The following is a 19121-nucleotide window of genomic DNA, read 5'->3' as shown; positions in this document are numbered from 1 at the left end:
CAACATGACACCCGCAAAACTTTAAATAACATTTAACATAAAATAAAAATATGACAAATGGAACGTAAAAAACAATACTTGTGATGATATAAACCTTCATTGTTTTTCCCAGTTTGATACATGTTCATATAGTGACGACTAAATAATAATAACATTTCTTCTAACAAATGGAACGTAACAGTACATACAAGAATGCTATTTTAGTGCTATGTTACACCCGATAATATGGTTACTTAAAAATACATTATAGAAATACATGCCATGCAAACAAAAATATTTTTTATAAAAATATATACATTGACATACTTTCCCTTATAATTAAGACATAAATATCACTTCTGTGTAGATGCATGTGTCAGATGACCTAAAAACCAAAAATGGTTTCAGGATGCTATGTGTGTTGTTATCGGCCCGCGAAAATGTAGCGGTTTATAACCGTGACGTACTTTTTGCAGTGACAATGAATATCGTTTTGATATATCATAGAAAATGACCAAGACATAAGCTATGATTTAATACATATAGTTTTCTTAGCAAATCCGTACTTTATTGTTTGTTTTATAGTTCATGGCGGATGGAGTGATTGGTCATCTTGGGGTACCTGTTCAGTGACATGTGATATGGGACTGCAGCTTCGCACAAGGACCTGCTCTAATCCGCCACCAAGTCTTGCTGGAAAACCTTGTTTCGGAGAAAACACCGATTCACAACTTTGCATGCCTGTACCATGTGCAAGTGAGTATTGATTGACATTATTACGTTTTTTAGTTCAAAAGGTTTTCAATTGTGGTAGAATTATTGTGGCCGAGTGGTTAAGGTCGCTGACTTGAGATCACAGGTCCCTCACCGCTGCAGGTTCGATCCTCACTCGGGTCGAAATCTTATATGTAAGGAAGCCATCCAGCTGGCTTACGAAAGGTCGGTGGTTCTACCCAGGTGCCCGCCTGTGCCTGAAGTAATGCTCGGAGGGGCACCTGGGGTCTTCCTCCACCAATAAAAAATGGCAAAAAATCGACGAAAAATCTCGGCGGGACGCTCTAGGATGGCCCGACTTGAGTGTACGGTCGCCCATATGGGCTTTCCGGCGGCGACCTTAAATAAACGCATTAAAAAAAAATATTGTTCATATCAAGTTGTAGTCAATGTAACACAAAATTATTTCATAAAAGACATTCAGTTACTACGTCAAGGTTCTGATTCTTCTTCTGCTTTCACTTGAAGAAGAATGCGTTGTCTATGGCCCTGTGTTGGGGCGAATTAATAGAGACCTTCTTCAACAGTATAAATAAGACCTTTAATATTCAGCACATTTCTAATTTGAGTACTTTTTTTACTACATCAACAGTTAAGAAAGGTAAAAATTTGAAAACTTAATTCAAAAATATATTAACAGCCGTTTCAAAGATGAGTTTAGTTTTATAATACTCGAAATAAAATGAATTTGTCCAAGAATTAATAAAATTGATCAAGTGCAAAAGAAATGTTAAAAAATATTCCTTGAATTTATCGAAAATAATAGATTTATGTTTCAATGCTATAACCGAGACCAGGCTAAATGAAAATGCGAACAATTCATTGTTTCCGTTCATTTTCTCACTTTTTCCTCGTGACATACGAATATAAATAAAGAAGTAGCAAACTGACTGGCAAAACAATTTTATGAGAAATAGTGTAAATAACCCGTTCAAATGAATATTTTATGCATAATTAAGATCACCGATACTAGATATTTAAATGATTTAGATCTATGATTTTTTTTACAGACGGTGGTTGGAGTGATTGGACTTCATGGACTTCATGCAGTGCGACTTGTGGCGGGGGAATTAGGTCTCAAACGAGATCATGCTCGAATCCCTTCCCATCACCATACGGACAATATTGTATAGGATCAACTGACAGAGTGGAGTCATGTGCTTATAATAACTGCGGTATGACATTTGACTGAGATAGATAACAAGCAAATAGGACGTTTCGGTCCCAAACCGAATCGGCCCTTATTTAAAAATCATTTTTTACTGATATACTACGAAATTGTTGACATACATCATGTTTATACTTAATTGAACTAATATAAATTTGGGCCGACATGTCACGGGCCGAAACGTCTTGGAGTCAAAATGACTGAAAATCACGATAACATTGCAATCGACATGTAATTACATTGAAAATCAAATATGATATTTAAGAAGGAATCGCGATCACAACAAATTTCGTGACTTTCACGAGTATAATTATTATACTGTTTAGCGTAGTTAAAATAGCAACACAAAACCATAATATTACTATGTCTACCATGATTGCAATTATAAATGTCCATAGAAATATATGGAATATTCAGCTGGCCATTTTGTTGATTACTTTTTCTTTAAAGTTGATGATTGATATTTTGTCTATTCAACTGTTTGTCGACGTCACAACATTAAGTTATTTTGCAATGAAGAAAAGTCTTCGTTGTAAATCTTTTCAGTTTTCGAGACGTAAGCCTAATATACTTATATCAAGTAATATTAGAAAGTATAATTACTTAATCAAACAGCTCATCAGAAAGCGTTGCTTATTTCTAAGATATACACTACCTTTAATATCCCTTATACCTTTTCATTAAGGGATTATAAGACTAAATAGAAACAAAACCGCAAGCCTCCAAAATAAAGCTGTAAAAGGCCTCCAACAGTTGTAAATTTTATTACTTTGAACTTGATTGACTACCTATCTTCCTGCAAAAATAGAAACACTTTCTATCGATAAGATGGACACAATTCCCTAATTCGTGTATACATGTATAATATTTGAACATGTTACCAAAACGTTTAATAATATGAGGCATTTATTCAATTGCCGATTTGATTTCGACGTTTGTTAGTTGACCATTACCTCAGAGAATGCAAATAAAGGGGGCGGTTGCCTAGTGGTTAAAGTGTCTGCCTCTCAACCCAGGGATCAGGGGTTCGAGCCATAATCGGGTCACGACCATGTTTCTTCGTATGACACCAATACTGGTTGGTTCAAGGGAAAGGTTTTGGAAGTGATTATAAGAACTTGTTTCACTCAACTAAACTAAACTTATGTACGCAAATAACTTCTTGCCCAGCTTTCATTTGGGATCCGTCAATTTAGACTTTGGAATTGTCAAGATAGAAAATTTATGTTAGTAAGCCAGGAGCTTAGTCAGACTGCTCTATACTTGTGACAAAGGCAAATCATTTTTTGATTTATTTTTGTACATTAAACTTGTGTTACTGTTTCTTTGGAAAGGATTATGCCAATTGAATACATCAAATTTTTTTTAGTAAAATATTTCAAAGGGTGTTCATCAATTTCATATTTTGCTTTTATGATTGTGTTTATTTCTTTTTACAGAGACGAATCATTGTTCGACCAGTCCATGTGTACACGGTCAATGTTATGACGTGTCTCATGATTTTCTTTGTTACTGTGACCATGGTTATGAGGGACGTTATTGTAATATATGTATGTAGTTAAATTAAAACATGATTTTCTTTGTTACTGTAACCATGGTTATGAGGGACGTTACTGTAATATATGTATGTAGTTAAATTAAAACATGATTTTCTTTGTTACTGTAACCATGGTTATGAGGGACGTTACTGTAATATATGTATGTAGTCAAATTAAAACATGATTTTCTTTGTTACTGTAACAATGGTTATGAGGGACGATACTGTAATATATGTATGCAGTCAAATTAAAACATGATTTTCTTTGTTACTGTAACAATGGTTATGAGGTACGGTACTGTAATATATGTATAACATGATTTTCTTTGTTACTGTAACCATGGTTATGAGGGACGATACTGTAATAAAGGTATGTAGTCAAATTAAATCATGATTTTCTTTGTTACTGTAACCATGTTTATGAGGGACGTTACTGTAATATATGTATGTAGTCAAATTAAATCATGATTTTCTTTGTTACTGTAACCATGGTTATTAGGGACGTTACTGTAATATATGTACATAGTCAAATTAAAGTATTAAGATGTTCTTTGCTATGCTCATCTTTGAATAAACTATTTTTATTTCAGAAATTTATTGAAATTTATAAAATTCTTTCTGAATATGCCTTATTTAAACAAAAGAGCATTCAAACTATGTTTTGGAATATACGTTCCTAATTACGGGTGAAGTAAAGTTGGTCCTTTCTTAAAAGAAATGTGATTGTTTAATTTTTTTTTATTTATATATTCAAGTGTGCCCACTTACAGTGTGTAGGATTTAACGAATAACATATTTACCTTGTGTGAGGTCAAATCATGTTCATTTTATATGTACAGAAAGACTGTGTGGCAATTATCAATATATTCGGATATGAAATTTGAGCATAGTATATCTTTAAGTTTTGAATATTTCCCTAGCATTATAACCCTAAATTGTTTTGTTAAAGTTCTTATGTTTTTAACTGTTTTGCAGTGTTTTAATATGTTATTCTATTAAACCTTTCTTTAATTGTTTATAATGAACCGAGTTATACAACAATGATTTTGTAGCAACAGTGGGTGAATCCATTGAAAACACAATGTTATATAATAAACTTTATAGTCGTTTATTATTAAATATATAAGTACAGCAAAGATGTGTAGATACTTAATAGTATTATAAATCTAAGACTAAAATTTGAGGCATGATTACTTTAATCCCATTAATTATTTTATGGGTACTCTATTATTCATTCTTTGTTTTAGCGGATTATTACTGCAAGACAAATCCGTGCGATCATGGGAGCTGTGTATCTGGTATTTCCGACTACAAATGTAACTGTTTTGAAGGATATGTTGGAAGAAACTGTGACATTCGTAAGTCTTTTTTAGGACAGTTGAAAGGAAATTAAATGTGTACTTGGCTACTAAACAAACGTTATTGAATTTCGTCCAGTTTTAAAAGTAAAAAGCAAGATGTATATAAAGATCTCCTTTTGTTAATTGTTGGTACACGTCCATTCAGAGAAAAATTACTTCACATTCCACTGGTGCTCTTGTCAGTTTGCTTGTGTGCTTTTAAATACTTTGATAAAAAACACCCACAAAAAACAACAACAACAACATAAACTGTGACTTCAATCGTAAGATATTTTATTAGAAGATTGATGAGAAATAAAATTTGAACCTGCTTACTAAACACAATTTACTGAATTCCGTCTATTTTTAATACATTTTAATACTATTTGAATTGTAAAATAAAAAGGGGTGTATAACTCATTTCGTTGGTTGTTGGTAGAACAGAGATAAGATTTTACTTCATATAACACTGATTCTTTTGTTGAGCTTTGATTTGAAGTTCACTTTTATACATTGTAGCTGCAAGTTACTGACACGAATGTAAAAAATAACCTTACATTGTAGGAAATATTACGGATTGTTTCGATATTCTTCATAAAAACATTTCGAGTAAAAGTGGAGTATATAACGTTTTCCTATGGAAATCTAAAGTTGTGAAAGAAATATACTGCGACATGGAGACAGACAAGGGTGGTTGGACGGTATGTTGCTTTTTAAATATCAACTATTTGATGTTTCAAAAATTCGAAATGGACATTTAAGAATTAGCGGCAAGTAAATGTTTCAATTTAACTCTTAAATCGTAAATAATGGTATTTCTTTGACAAATTAGTTTTATTAATTGCAGTGTTACTCGAGTGCTTTATCTTATCAAAGTGCTGAAGGCACTGCAATTAGGACGTACTAGAAGTAGGTGCGTCAAAAGATCAAAATTACCATTTTTTTACTATTTCGGGGGCAGATACTTCAATGAGTGAAGGGTGTTGCCGGTTGATAGATATTAAGTGCACAATTTAGTAAATGAATAGTAGTAGAATCAATTATTCCATGACATCATGTTCAAATATAATATTTAGGTTACATGTAGGTCAATCACAAACTGTAATTGGCCCTTTCTGATAAGAGCAACAACTGAAATAAGTGCTGCCAGAGGAAACTGCACCCTCGACTATTTTTAAAACATGACATATGAAAGGGAAGCAAAACTATGAAACAAGAGGGTCAAAATAGCCCTCGATCGCTTCCCTGATCCATCGACCTTATCCGACCAAAGTCGTAGACAAGCATCCTGACCAAATTTGAAAACAAGGTTTCCCATAGTTTGGCAGTGTGACGTAGTTTTGACCCCAGGTAACCCATATTCGAATTTGATCTAGAAATCATCAAAACAACCTTACTGGCAATTTTCCAGGATATTTGGATCAAACCTGTAGCTACTAGAGTGTTAACAAGCTTTTCTTATTTTTAGCTCCTGTGATCTAGTATTTGACCAGAGATGACCCATATTCAAACTTGACCTGTATTTCATTGAGACAAACATTCTGACAAAGTTTGATTATGATCCAACCAAAAACGTCACTGCTAGAGTGTTAACAACTCAAATTTTGACGACGCACGACAATGGACGCCGGACATAGCCCCATCACTAAACATCACCTTGACCACTTAAAAGCTAAAAATAATCAATTATGATATAAATATATTTCTTTTTCAGTATCAAGAAAACACTCAAATGGTCAATTTATGCATGATACTTTATTAATGTGGCCATATTATTAAAACTGATGATGGCTTTTGCACACTGCACTTCTTATGCATATCTCTTTCACTGTGTGAAATGAAATTCCTTCAATATTTTAATCCTCTCTCTTTCTGAACAAGTATCGTGAAATAATATAAAGGGGGGTAATTCAAAGACTAAGTAATGTAGAATATAGGTTATTTGACTTAGCACTTCTACTCACTAGTCTCTACAATTGTGTTTAGGTTGAATGAGATATCATTGAAAGTTAAAAATATATACTCCAGACAACCATTATAAGAGATGATAATTGTATAATTAAGCTAGAAAAAATTGTGGTTCTTTGAAACTACCCTTCTTTTCACTTGAATGTTGTGTTTAAACGCTGTGTAAAATTTAAATCAAATTCCGTCGACTCTTTTAAAGTTTTTCTTGGGACAAGCATTAATAAATACATGTATAATAAATGGAGATAATTTAAAAACTAAGCAATGTATCTTTGTTACAAATTCGGGTGTGTAGTTTCAGTGATAATTTGGAAGTAAAACTCCAAATAAGCATTTTTAACTTAAGGGAGATAATTAAAATATTAAGCATTGAGTTATGTTTCTTGAACACTGCACTTCCTCTCAAAAGTCTCTATCACTTTGTGAAGTTAACATGAAATCCCTTCAATACGTTTTTAGTTATATTCGGGACAAGAGTGTGAAGGACAGGCGTCATTCCTAAATTGACATTTATGTTTTTTCTTTCTTAAATCATCTAAAATCTCAAAAACACCATAAGAAACATATTTTCCTCCAATGAGCAACAAGTCTGTATGGAATGAACACGGATATTTATCCATAATATTACTTGAGTCCATAGAGACAAGTGGTTAAGGCAGCAACTGTATTATCTCCCTTTTGGGACCATAATTTATAATAAATCTCCAAATGGTTCTATATAAGATACAAGTATGATGAACCTTGCTTTTGCTTTTGAGTAATATCAGAATTCAGATTTCACTGACATACAGAAAGGGGTCAACCTTTAGTCCCCTCTAGATGAAACCGTATATTAGCTCCGAATGTATGTCATTGTTCAACATTACACAATATTTTAATAAATTGGATTGTTCAGTCATATGTTACCCAAGTCCTATGCAGGAGCATTAATTCATCAAAATATCACCATTAATTAAGTTATTACTGCTGGGTTAGTGTGATGGCTTTGTTTGAAGCCGAAACAGCTAGATTCAACATGATCTTGGCTCGCCATATACTACTGACAGGGGATTCAAATGAAGAGCTTACTAGGACTTCCCTGTAAAATATTCCACAACAAGTCCCAAGTGTTCATGGTTGAACAATTATTGAGCCTATGCAGTTATGATCACACTTTTCTGTACTACATCTGCAAACTGGAGATTCCCACAGACTGTGATGCTAATCTACATTTGTATGAGAGTGACGAATATGTGCATGACCACCTTAAAAATGTGCATTAACAATTATGTGAAGTTCAATAGTTTGCAAAAAATGCTTATCTTATTTTTCTCCACTTACATTTATAATGCAGAGCACTAGATTTCTGTGTCTGTCATACAAAATGACTTTCAATAACACTATTTAAATATATTCAATATACAATTTCTTTAATAAATACTCATAGTAATACTAAATTACTATTTTGTGATATTTTTTCACATAGCTTCAGAAAGCATACAATGTATTTGTTCAGACTGAATACAATTTTTAATAACCAATAGGGTACCATTATTAAGCCTAATAAAATCAAAACTACAAGGTTAAAGAATGTTTAAAAGATTATCCCTGCAAACTTTAAAAACAGCCTGTCAAGTTAGCAAATCTTAGCAATTGAGGCACACTAAGCAGAAAATATGGTCAATCAAGGGTAGGGAAACATTTTTACACATATTTAAATCATTTTGTGAAGAAACAATCACTTCACATCTGTGCTTTACTATTGAATGTTATCATTTGTTTAAATTTTGAATAATCAAAATGTAAACAATGTTCATAAGGATGATCTGTATTGTAAATTTTGCAGGCATATTGAGAAACAAAACTATGTTGTAAATTTTGCAGTTTCTTGTAATGCCCTGTATTATTGATTTGTACCACCTTAAAACACAATACGATAATATTATATGTAAGTGATCATATTCAGCAAAGGAAAATGACTGCTTTGCCAAGTGACAGAAATATTTGAAGCATGTTCTTAACTAACACTATAATAAACTTTGGGCATGTACTGACACTCTTTTGTTGTAGGCTTTACTTTATATGAACAAGTCTTGGGCTCCTGGGCTCCTTGTCACTGACGCTTGTTACTGGGTCGGGTGAGGTTGCGTTCATTGAATGCCGCCTTTCTGTTACGAGCCAGGCGTAACGAGAAAGAAAAGCCAGCAACAAACTTGTAACAATAACAAATTTATTACAGAAAAATTATTAAAGAAAAATAAAATAACAAATTACGTCTACAAATACCTGAAGTCCAAATAAAAATGAAAATTACAAATGTCTAGTCTGATCCTTGAATGATCCTTTTGAATAGCACAGTTAAATCCAAGTTAAATCCAAGAACACTTTAGAATAAATTCCCACAATAAAATCCACAAGAATAATTTATTTTAAAATCCAAGCTCTAATAATTCACTTAATATCCAAGTTGAATAATACTCCAAATATATTAATTTCTTAAAAGGTAACTGATGACTTAATAGATCACTGATGACTTAAAAGGTAAAGGCAATGAAAAATGTCACTTTATATATATTAGGCTAAGAAGTTTCTAGAATAGTCTTTCATTTTCTATAATAATCATAATCTAGCAACTTCAACAATAAAGATCATACAACAGTTAAGAAAGTTCTAGTACATACATGTAGTTTATGTTCTAAAAATAGAACAATGATAATATTGGAAATACCAACTGGTCAGATATAAATTATATACATGTAATATGTTGCATACATAACACTTCCCCTCTTCAAGAAAAAGAAATATGAATGAAATGAATATTTCTTTTACATAAATCCAAACAATGTAACTTATGAATAACGTAGGAGAAATGTTAAACAATTTTATACATAAAATCATATATATGTGTATTATAAACAATAGCAAACAACAACAAAAAAATTATCAATCATATCATATAGATATTAAATTTAAAATACTGAAAATAACAGTTTTAGACACGTGAAAGTGCATCAGGGATCAAATTATCTTTCCCTTTAATGTGTCTAATGTCAAGACTATATTCTTGCAAAAACAAGCTCCACCTCAACAACCTTTGATTTTTGTTTTTAAGTTTATGCAAGAAAGTGAGGGGATTGTGATCACTAAAGACAACAACAGGCAACTTTGAAGAAGTTAGATAAACTTCAAAATGCTGAATAGCAAGAATAAGAGCAAGACACTCTTTCTCTATTGTAGAGTAATTTTTCTGATGTTCATTAAACTTTTTAGAAAAGTAACAAACGGGATGGTCAACACCATTGTTGTCTTCTTGGATCAATACACTTCCAGCACCTATGTCACTAGCATCTACAGCTAACTTAAAGTTTTTATTAAAATCTGGTGCCAAGAGAACTGGTGCACTCTTAAGTATGGCTTTAAGGCTGTCAAATGCCATTTGACACTTGTCATTCCAAATGAATTTGTTTCTTTTCTTTAGCAAATTTGTCAATGGTTCTGCAATAACCGAAAAATTATTACAAAATTTACGATAATACCCTGCCATACCAAGAAAACGCATCAGTTGTCTTTTACAAGTAGGCACAGGAAATTCAGAGATAGCTTTGACCTTAGCTTCTATTGGTTTAACTTTACCCTGTCCCACTACATGTCCTAAAAATGTTAAAATTGCATGACAAAATTCACTTTTTGCAAGATTAACTGTCAATTTAGCATCACTAAGTCGGTCGAAGAATGCTCTTATAGTTTTGAGATGTTCCTCCCATTCATCAGAGTAGATGATTGCGTCATCAATGTATGCGTCACATCCGTGTAGACCAGATATTACCATGTTTATAAGTCTCTGAAAAGTTGCTGGTGAGTTTTTCATACCAAAGGGCATGACTTTATATTGATATAAGCCGTCTGGTGTTACAAAGGCTGATATTTCTTTAGCTCTATCAGTAAGTGGAACTTGCCAGAATCCTTTTAGAAGATCAAACTTTGTTACATACTTTGCTTTTCCAATTTTGTCAATACAGTCATCAATTCTTGGTATAGGAAATGAATCAGTTTTTGTTACAGAGTTCACTTTACGATAATCTGTACACATTCTATATGTTCCATTTGATTTCGGTACAAGAATACATGGAGAGCTGTAATTGCTTTGACTTGGTTCAATAAAGTCATTATCCAATAAATACTGAACTTCTTGTCTTAGGTACTTTTGTTTTACAGGATTTGTTCGATATGGATGTTGTTTTATTGGTTCAGAGTTTTCAAGAATGACGTCATGATGTATTTTATCAGTCCGTGTGGGAATATCAGGAAATAAATGTTCATATTCATAAATAAGCTGTTTCAGTTCATCTCGTTTTGACGGTTCTAAGTGAGCAAGTTTTTCATCCAGATTTTTCAGAATATCAGAGTTTTCAATATATTAGGCTAAGAAGTTTCTAGAATAGTCTTTCATTTTCTATAATAATCATAATCTAGCAACTTCAACAATAAAGATCATACAACAGTTAAGAAAGTTCTAGTACATACATGTAGTTTATGTTCTAAAAATAGAACAATGATAATATTGGAAATACCAACTGGTCAGATATAAATTATATACATGTAATATGTTGCATACATAACATTTCCTTGTCGATCTTGTATATCATATTTTTTGGACTATTTCAGTATGTAAATTTGAAACGCAAACTAAACATTTTCAGTTTCAAGCCTTTTGGGAAAAAATTCCAAGCACTGTTTGGGAAATCCTGCATCTTAAAATCGCTTGATTGGGAAAAAGTATTCGGTACCAGTAGAGTATTTTGTAGTATGCAAAGTTGATTAATCCAACAAATTGTATATCGTTTAAAGCATAAAAAAGACATAAAAATTTGACAATGAAATGTGTTTTTGAACATCAGGTGTCTGATACCATAATCGGATTGGAATGGAATCGAGCAAAATTGTCATCTTTGATAACGTGAATTTCATCTCAATTATTTTTTTTTTTCAAAAAATTATGAAAAAATAAGCATATTTGTCACTGGGAATGGGTCTGGTAATCTGGCTCGTGGTGACACTGGTAAAAAGGCATGTGTTTGCATGAATCATTTTTGGAGAACAGTTTGATTTATTATAACAAGAACCTGTTGTTTGTGATAATCTTCTTGTCTTTCTTAAATCGTATACTTTTTCAATCTGCAAAACTTTCCAGGTGAATATTGAAGTAAATGATCTTTTATTTCCCTGAAAATATCAATTAGAAGATTTCATCTTCAAAATTATCTAATACTACTGTTAAATTTATTTATTTATAGCACTCATTTCTTTCTAAGCGTAACCTTTCACATATACTGTTATTTCATTTGTATGTCGAGACAAGTTATACTTAAACAATTTGTTCTTAATGTTGATACATAATGAAAGACGAAGTGTAATGCAATACTGCGTACATTCAAACAAAATGATTTTAGAATGTTCCAAACCGGTCAAAATTTACATCATTAGTATTACAGAATGTTTTGTAAGTTCGATTGTGTTGAAAGCTTTATGCTTAAAGGGCATTCACTTGAATATGTTCCTGGCAGCAATCAGTAATGATAGATTAATTCTGGTTCAAAGAAAGAACGAACTGCACCAGGCGGGGTTTGAACCAACGCGGTTAATCAGCATTTGAATAATTCCTCTGCGCCACATGTATAATATTATAAAATGTCTCGTTTATATCGATATTAAAACTTTCATATACTTCAACAAATGTAATGAATATGCATATAGATGGTGTTGTTAAGACATTCATTAGAGCGATGACGTTCCGCTTTGAAGTTGTCATTTTTGTAATTTTGTAATAGTTTCTGGTACAATACTATTATTGCATGTAAAATGATTAATTATTCCATCAGGTTTTTCAATATCGATTCAACGGCAGCGTTGATTTCTATAGAAACTTTAGTGATTATGAGAGAGGATTTGGGTCTTTAGACGGTGAATTTTGGTTAGGTGAGTGGTATCTAAGTACATGTTGATTTATTTGGCATACTATTGTTTGCATTACTTTCTGAAGATTATAATATATGGAAGGGAGTATCCAGCAACCCGTTTTTCGTTAATTAAGTTATTTTATAAAAGTTTGTACGCAAACATGCTTATTAGTATAAGACTGTTTTTAAATGAAAAAGGAATAATATGATAACATTCTTATTTTAACAACATCTTACTTTTACATGCTTTTGTCATGATCTTTGTTTTATTTTATGACTTTTGAATGTGCAGTTTATTTCCCAAAATGAAATTTACAATATAATTGTGCTCTGCCAGACTTGTGTTATTGTCATAAATAAATTTTACTCACAAAGAGACATGAAATCGTCATTCTCAATGTAAAGTAAACGTTATAACCATATCTTCTTTATTATAATGTTGCTGTTATCATAATGTAAAACCGGGAACCAATGTATATAAACATTTCATTCTTAGGACAGAGGTCGCTCAGTGTTGCCGTTTAAAATGATTGCATCCGCTTGAGCGGCATCGTTGCTTATGTATAAAGTCAACCGTCAATAAGTTCGTATCATACTTAGAAAGTAAGAATGCAAACTGTCTCAAATGAAGAATACATACATGTGTATACCTCAGTTTGTTAAAAAACCAGTATTGAAGGTACATTGTACATTTGTATATATGCACCCAAGATGGACAGACATTATCAGTACATATACACAAGACTGTTAGATAGCATTTCTATTCCCATATATAAAATTTAAAATGTGATATATTTATTTAGTAAATATAGGATACTTCCTTAATCTATCAGTATAATAACGATACAACAAAAGATGACCTTACAAACATCTAAATGTTTAAAGAATACTTGTATTAAGCATTCTCTTAGTCACACACGTATAAAGCTTGCATTTTATCAGATTTTTCTGAGAAAGAAACTTTCTTAATTCAGGCCTTGAAAACATCTATGAAATGGTTTCCCGAGGAAAAACAGAGTTGAGGCTGGATTTGACGGCAGCTGACGGAACAACTGTATACGAAACATTTCAGAATTTTACACTCGGTGAAAAGCCGTATTATACTCTTCATATCGACCAGGGAGTCGGAACTGCAGGTATTTATTGTCATCGTCGATTTTAAATTTAAATGGTTGTTTACAAAATATACAAAGATAGTTGAAGCTGTACAATGGCAGAGCCATTTTATAACACCGTTAACATTAAAAAGAAAATAATAATGTCAAGATTAGCAAAATGTGGTAATCTGACTTACATTTTTGTTTTGTTTTAAAAAACAGGCGATATCAATGGTTTATCATATAACAATGGTAGCAATTTTTCAACTTTCGACATGGATCGTGATGGAAACAGTAATAGAAATTGCGCTATAGACGACCATGGCGGATGGTGGTATGGTGGTTGTGCTCACGCAAATTTAAACGGTGAATATGTTACTCCTGGTACACAACGACCTGGCAGGTCTGAAGGTGGGATGATATACTACTCATTCAAAGGCATCGAATCACTTAAAGTCTCCAAAATGATGTTCCGGCGGGTATAAATTAATCCTGGTCTGATTTAGTGAGAAAAAAGACATTACTATTATTTTCAAACTTGTGATTGTTTCTATGTAAATGATATTTTAAGGATGACTTGAAGGCAATACTTTTAAACATGTCTCTGAAAATACTAACACAAAATTAGCGAATAACTTGACATGCAAAAAACAAAACAAACAAAACAAAACAAACAGAAAATAAAACAGGGGAGATATATTAACTTGTTGTTAAACTTTTTAAATTTTATTGAAATCAAAAGCGCTTGGATATTGGTGTGTCAAATTGGGTTCTTTCAAAAGAGCAAAAACGAAGCAAAATGCTTTAACATGCTGGTGAAAATACCTGATCGGGCTTATGACATAAAAATCACATGTCATGAAAAAAATATATTTATTTTAAATTTTGTTAATTGAACATAATATATAGAACAATATTTGGTTACTGTCACTTTTATGCGAATTATTTCCCTTTTTCATGTTTATATAACAAATAATTGTTGAAGTCCTATAGAAATATGTTATATATACACAGTACATTTCTAGAAAACAAAATTGGTTAAATAACTTTTTTATGCTCCAATTTATTGCGCCGACACCTGTCAGCATATATTTCATTCAGTTTTCAAAGAAAACTTCGAAATATAATGTTCACTGATCAGTGACAAAGAACTGTTAAAGTATGTATGCCAGAAACAGAATATTAAATCCAAATACATAATTTCTGTTAAGAATTTTACATTACAATATATATTTTTAAGGACTTAAGAAATTATGTGTTATATAAGCACGAAAAAGGGGAAATCACATTCACAAAACTGACAGTAACTAAGTTTTTTTAGTCATTTAGACTGAGTATACATTTTAAAGGACTTTTCAAGAAAAATATGCACAATTTCTTTCAGGATTCTTTTATAAGCCGCTTAAAGACGCTTTAATGCGGCTAAACTGAACGTCAAATTTGACACAAAATTGACAGTTTTCCTTTCATTTTTCAAACATTTTTCGGCGTAAAACAATCGATTTTAAATCAGCTTACTTAAGGGAAAAAGTTATCTCCGTCGAATGCTGTAGAATTTAAGATATTTTGTCAGCATATGACGTTGTAATACTCGTAACAGTTGCCAAGAATACGCAACGACGTCATGTTTAAAAACGGCGTTTGATGGTCAGCTTTGACGACGTGTGTACAAAAATTGGATGAAACTTTCGAAACAAAATCAACAGAATCTAATCAGAAAAAGTGTCAATGTTTAACTTGCAAATTTTTGAAGACACTACTCAAAAGTTCGCAAAGTGTCGCATTCTACCATAAAGCATGCTAGATGTTTTTTTTATTCATTCGGAATAAAATAAAAATAATGTAAAAAATATAAACGTCCATACAACTAAAATTATATCAGTTGCGCATAAAAAAAGAAAAAGAGAGAAAAAACTTTCATGAAAACTATAAATTAAATTTTTAATTGTTCATGTGTCAAATAGGCATTATGTATAAAGTCAAATTTGATAGAGAATCGATATGTTATGTCTAATACCAAACTTAACAAAATGTATCTAATTTGTAAGTTTTTGTTTGTTTGTTTTGATTTTTATGTTGCAACAACATTGTGAAAGTCAATTTAACGATTATCCAGCTATAGTAGAGGAGAAAGATCTCATGGGCTCCACCGTGCATAAATTCAGACACAAACATTAGTAGAACCACCGACGTTCTATAAGCTTGCTGGAAAGTATGCTGACAAGAATCCAACATCGCTGGTGGGCTTCGAATCCACCTCGGTTTGAAGTTTTCGACCATAACCACCCGGCAACGGATGCAGTATTTTGATATATATAATTAATTGTTTATGAGTATTAACTGAATTACAAAAAGGGAAATGTTGTCTTTAAATCTGTATTCTAGAATATATCAACATATTTCAAAGAAAAAAAGATAAATAAATGAATAAAAAAATCAACTGTTGCACAAAGTTTACTAATCTTCAAGTCTAACCCCATCTTTATCAAGGGGTTAGCTATTTATTTTATGAACCACACAATTAAAAAGACGATTAACGTGTGACTCTTTGAATACAACAAACACAGTGGTAAAGAAGGGTTAAAATATAATTAATCCTCGAAACATCGGATGTTTATTGAATTTGTAAAAGAGGTGGTTGTTTATAAGTTTTTTTTTTCGGAGTGGTTAAATCAATAACAAAATAAACAAACAAAACTTCATTTTCCAGTTTTACAGTGGATATATGTTCATGCATAATTAAAATACTAATTTAGTTCCGCCCATTGTTTTCTCGTTTAGGGCACACGCATTTTTTTACTTGGGGACCATATGCCGCTTTTCATGGAATGGCACTTACGTGTCACATTGAAAGTTCCATGATAACCGTCATATGAACACATCTGCGGATGTTTCAAAATTCAAAATTGTACCAGTTCGTGTTAAATGTTGAATTCTGCTTAAGCCGGTGCTAGGGGGCGTGGACGATAACTTGCACTTTCCAGTACCGTCCATGAACAGGCTCAATCAAGCCGAGCCTGCAACATTTTCAATTTTGTTGTGTTGGGCTTTTTTTAGGGATTCTGCTTCACTCTATTTTATATAGCATCTTTAGGTAAGTAACTTTAAACTTAAGATGTTGGAACATTTCACTCTAATTTATCTAGGTTTTGAATAAAAGTAGAAAATTGTGCTTCCAACAGTTTATAGCCTTCACATACTGTGCGGTCCAGTCAGACTTACTTTGAGATTATCAACCTTGAAATAATTTAAGTAGCGTACATAAACAGTTTTGTTACAATAATTGAAAATACGTGTATATTCCAATGTTGTTATATTAAATTAATATCTGGTTAAAGTGCTGGTATGTTTAATGTGGTCATTAATTATATATTGTAACAGCACATGAAAATGATTTTAATTCTGTAACATAAATTATTTACAGGATTATAAATTTAACGACCGTTTAAATAAAGCAATATTAATTGGAAAATATAAATCAGAAACAAAAAATGTTAGAAATATCAATGCTTTGCGTACATTTAGTTTAAATCTTACATGTTTCTTGTTGGTATGCAACAAAACATTTACAAATATTGTTCCATGATGAATATGGTCTCCTGAAGAAATAGTAATACGTGTTTATCTATTGAGATAAAATACGAAACAAAGAAATACGAAATATTGACGAAATAAAATGTTTATTTTTATTTTATTTTCAGTATTTTCACTATAAAAATAAACATTTTTCACTGCAGTAACACATATTTCTTCTTTTTGCTGATGCCTGCTGAACTATTTCTTCTACATTCAACCACTATTCGAAATTTACCGCCGCTTATGAATTTTATTTTTCATACCCTTCATTTAAATAAATCCTGTATTTATAGAAAAAAAACTTGAATAGCCTCTATATATTTATGAACTCATATCAAAATAACAAATCCCAACAGGTTCAGAAGTCTCTTGGTGTTATGTAGTCCGGATTTGAAATAGGAGACGGTCTCATTCTAGCTCGAGGAATGTGAAATTGTCCATCACCCTACAATAAAAACAACAGTTGAATTTTCAAACAATTTGATGACAAACAATTTCGTTGAATTTATACCCCCCCCGAGTACTGGTTATTACTAACACAAAAACTTTTAGACACAAGGGTTTTAAATAAAAATATTTTTTCAGGGCGTAAACATAATTTCTTTTTTACATAATAAATTTTAAAGGGCAAAAAAACAGGGGAAATTAAATTACCAGTGTTAATTATTAATATCGGGGCCCATGGAAAATTAAGATTTTAAATTCCCCTTATTACCTAGGGTTTCCCGATAAATTTTTTTTTGACATCAATCCCAGCATTTTTCCCCAAAAAAAATTTGAAATATTGCTCTAAAATCCCATTTTTGCATAACAATCAAGGCCCATAGAGTTTAAGGGCCTGACCAGAACAAGCCCACGATATGCGCATCTCCTTTTGATATTGACGATTTCCATAAAGTTTAGTTTAATTCCAGCCAGTAGTTGCAGAGAAGAAGTGCAGAAACAATTATTGCTCTATATGCATACTGCATAATTAATCAAGGGCCATAACTATGAGTTGAAGTGAATGACCGGAACAAGGCGACGATATGCACATCTTTTCTTGGTCTTTAAAGAACATTAGAAAACTATTTTCCTTATCTTTTTAAAAGACATTTAAGAGCTTGGATTGTAACGCTTGCTAATTAAAACAAATAAATGTAAATTATGAAACATTAGAATTTTCAAAACATATTATAATAAAGATAGCATCCGTGGATTTTAGCTACTTTAAAAGCTTCTTAAACGCTGTTATTTCTATATCTTTTAAGGGACATTACAGAACTTAAAATTTAAAAGTTATGATTTAAAAGAAGAATGTAAAAAGTATGAAACGCATATTCGTCGCCTTTGTGCAATAACAAAATAAGTCCTTTTAAATTTAAAAGCATTTAATCAGTTTTTGCACTAAGGTGACGTTTTTATGATTCATAAACCATATTAAACATAAAGCGTAAAAACGTATACGTATAAAAATATTTTTGTCATATTGGTGTTGCTTTGGTATTGAGTTTTTACTCAACAATGATGGATTTTTACTTCATATACTTTATAATTTGAAAAATTTTTTATTTATTTTTAAAAATTTTTTGGGTTTTAAAAAAAGACTGGGAAATTTTAAAAAAAACAATTGTAAAATTTTATCTTACTTAAGAGTCGCTTCCAGGGACAATGGTGAAATCAATGAAGCTATGATTTTCAAGTACATATACATATTAGAAATTGGTATCTATCTTATCTTCAATTGTCGCCACTATCAATAAACAT

The 19121-nt window shown here is 31.6% G+C and overlaps 1 protein-coding gene across 1 annotated transcript in view; it reads left to right on the top strand.

Moving 5' to 3' along the window:
* Nucleotides 1-14496, top strand: part of LOC132756404 (SCO-spondin-like) — a 34065-nt gene extending 19569 nt beyond the window's left edge. The window contains exons 8-15 of the mRNA XM_060747473.1: nucleotides 565-735; nucleotides 1764-1928; nucleotides 3361-3471; nucleotides 4706-4816; nucleotides 5363-5499; nucleotides 12625-12721; nucleotides 13677-13838; nucleotides 14022-14496. Of these exons, the coding sequence (XP_060603456.1) occupies nucleotides 565-735; nucleotides 1764-1928; nucleotides 3361-3471; nucleotides 4706-4816; nucleotides 5363-5499; nucleotides 12625-12721; nucleotides 13677-13838; nucleotides 14022-14284 (1217 nt within the window). The 3' untranslated portion in view covers nucleotides 14285-14496. The remainder of the gene's footprint in view (nucleotides 1-564; nucleotides 736-1763; nucleotides 1929-3360; nucleotides 3472-4705; nucleotides 4817-5362; nucleotides 5500-12624; nucleotides 12722-13676; nucleotides 13839-14021) is intronic.
* Nucleotides 14497-19121: the final 4625 nt, after the last annotated feature.

The sequence above is a fragment of the Ruditapes philippinarum genome, unplaced genomic scaffold (assembly GCF_026571515.1).
Source record: "Ruditapes philippinarum isolate M1 unplaced genomic scaffold, ASM2657151v2 ctg277_1_1_1_1, whole genome shotgun sequence".
Taxonomy (NCBI): domain Eukaryota; kingdom Metazoa; phylum Mollusca; class Bivalvia; order Venerida; family Veneridae; genus Ruditapes; species Ruditapes philippinarum.
Note: the sequence above shows the minus strand (reverse complement) of the source record. Positions and strands in the feature narration are given on the sequence as shown.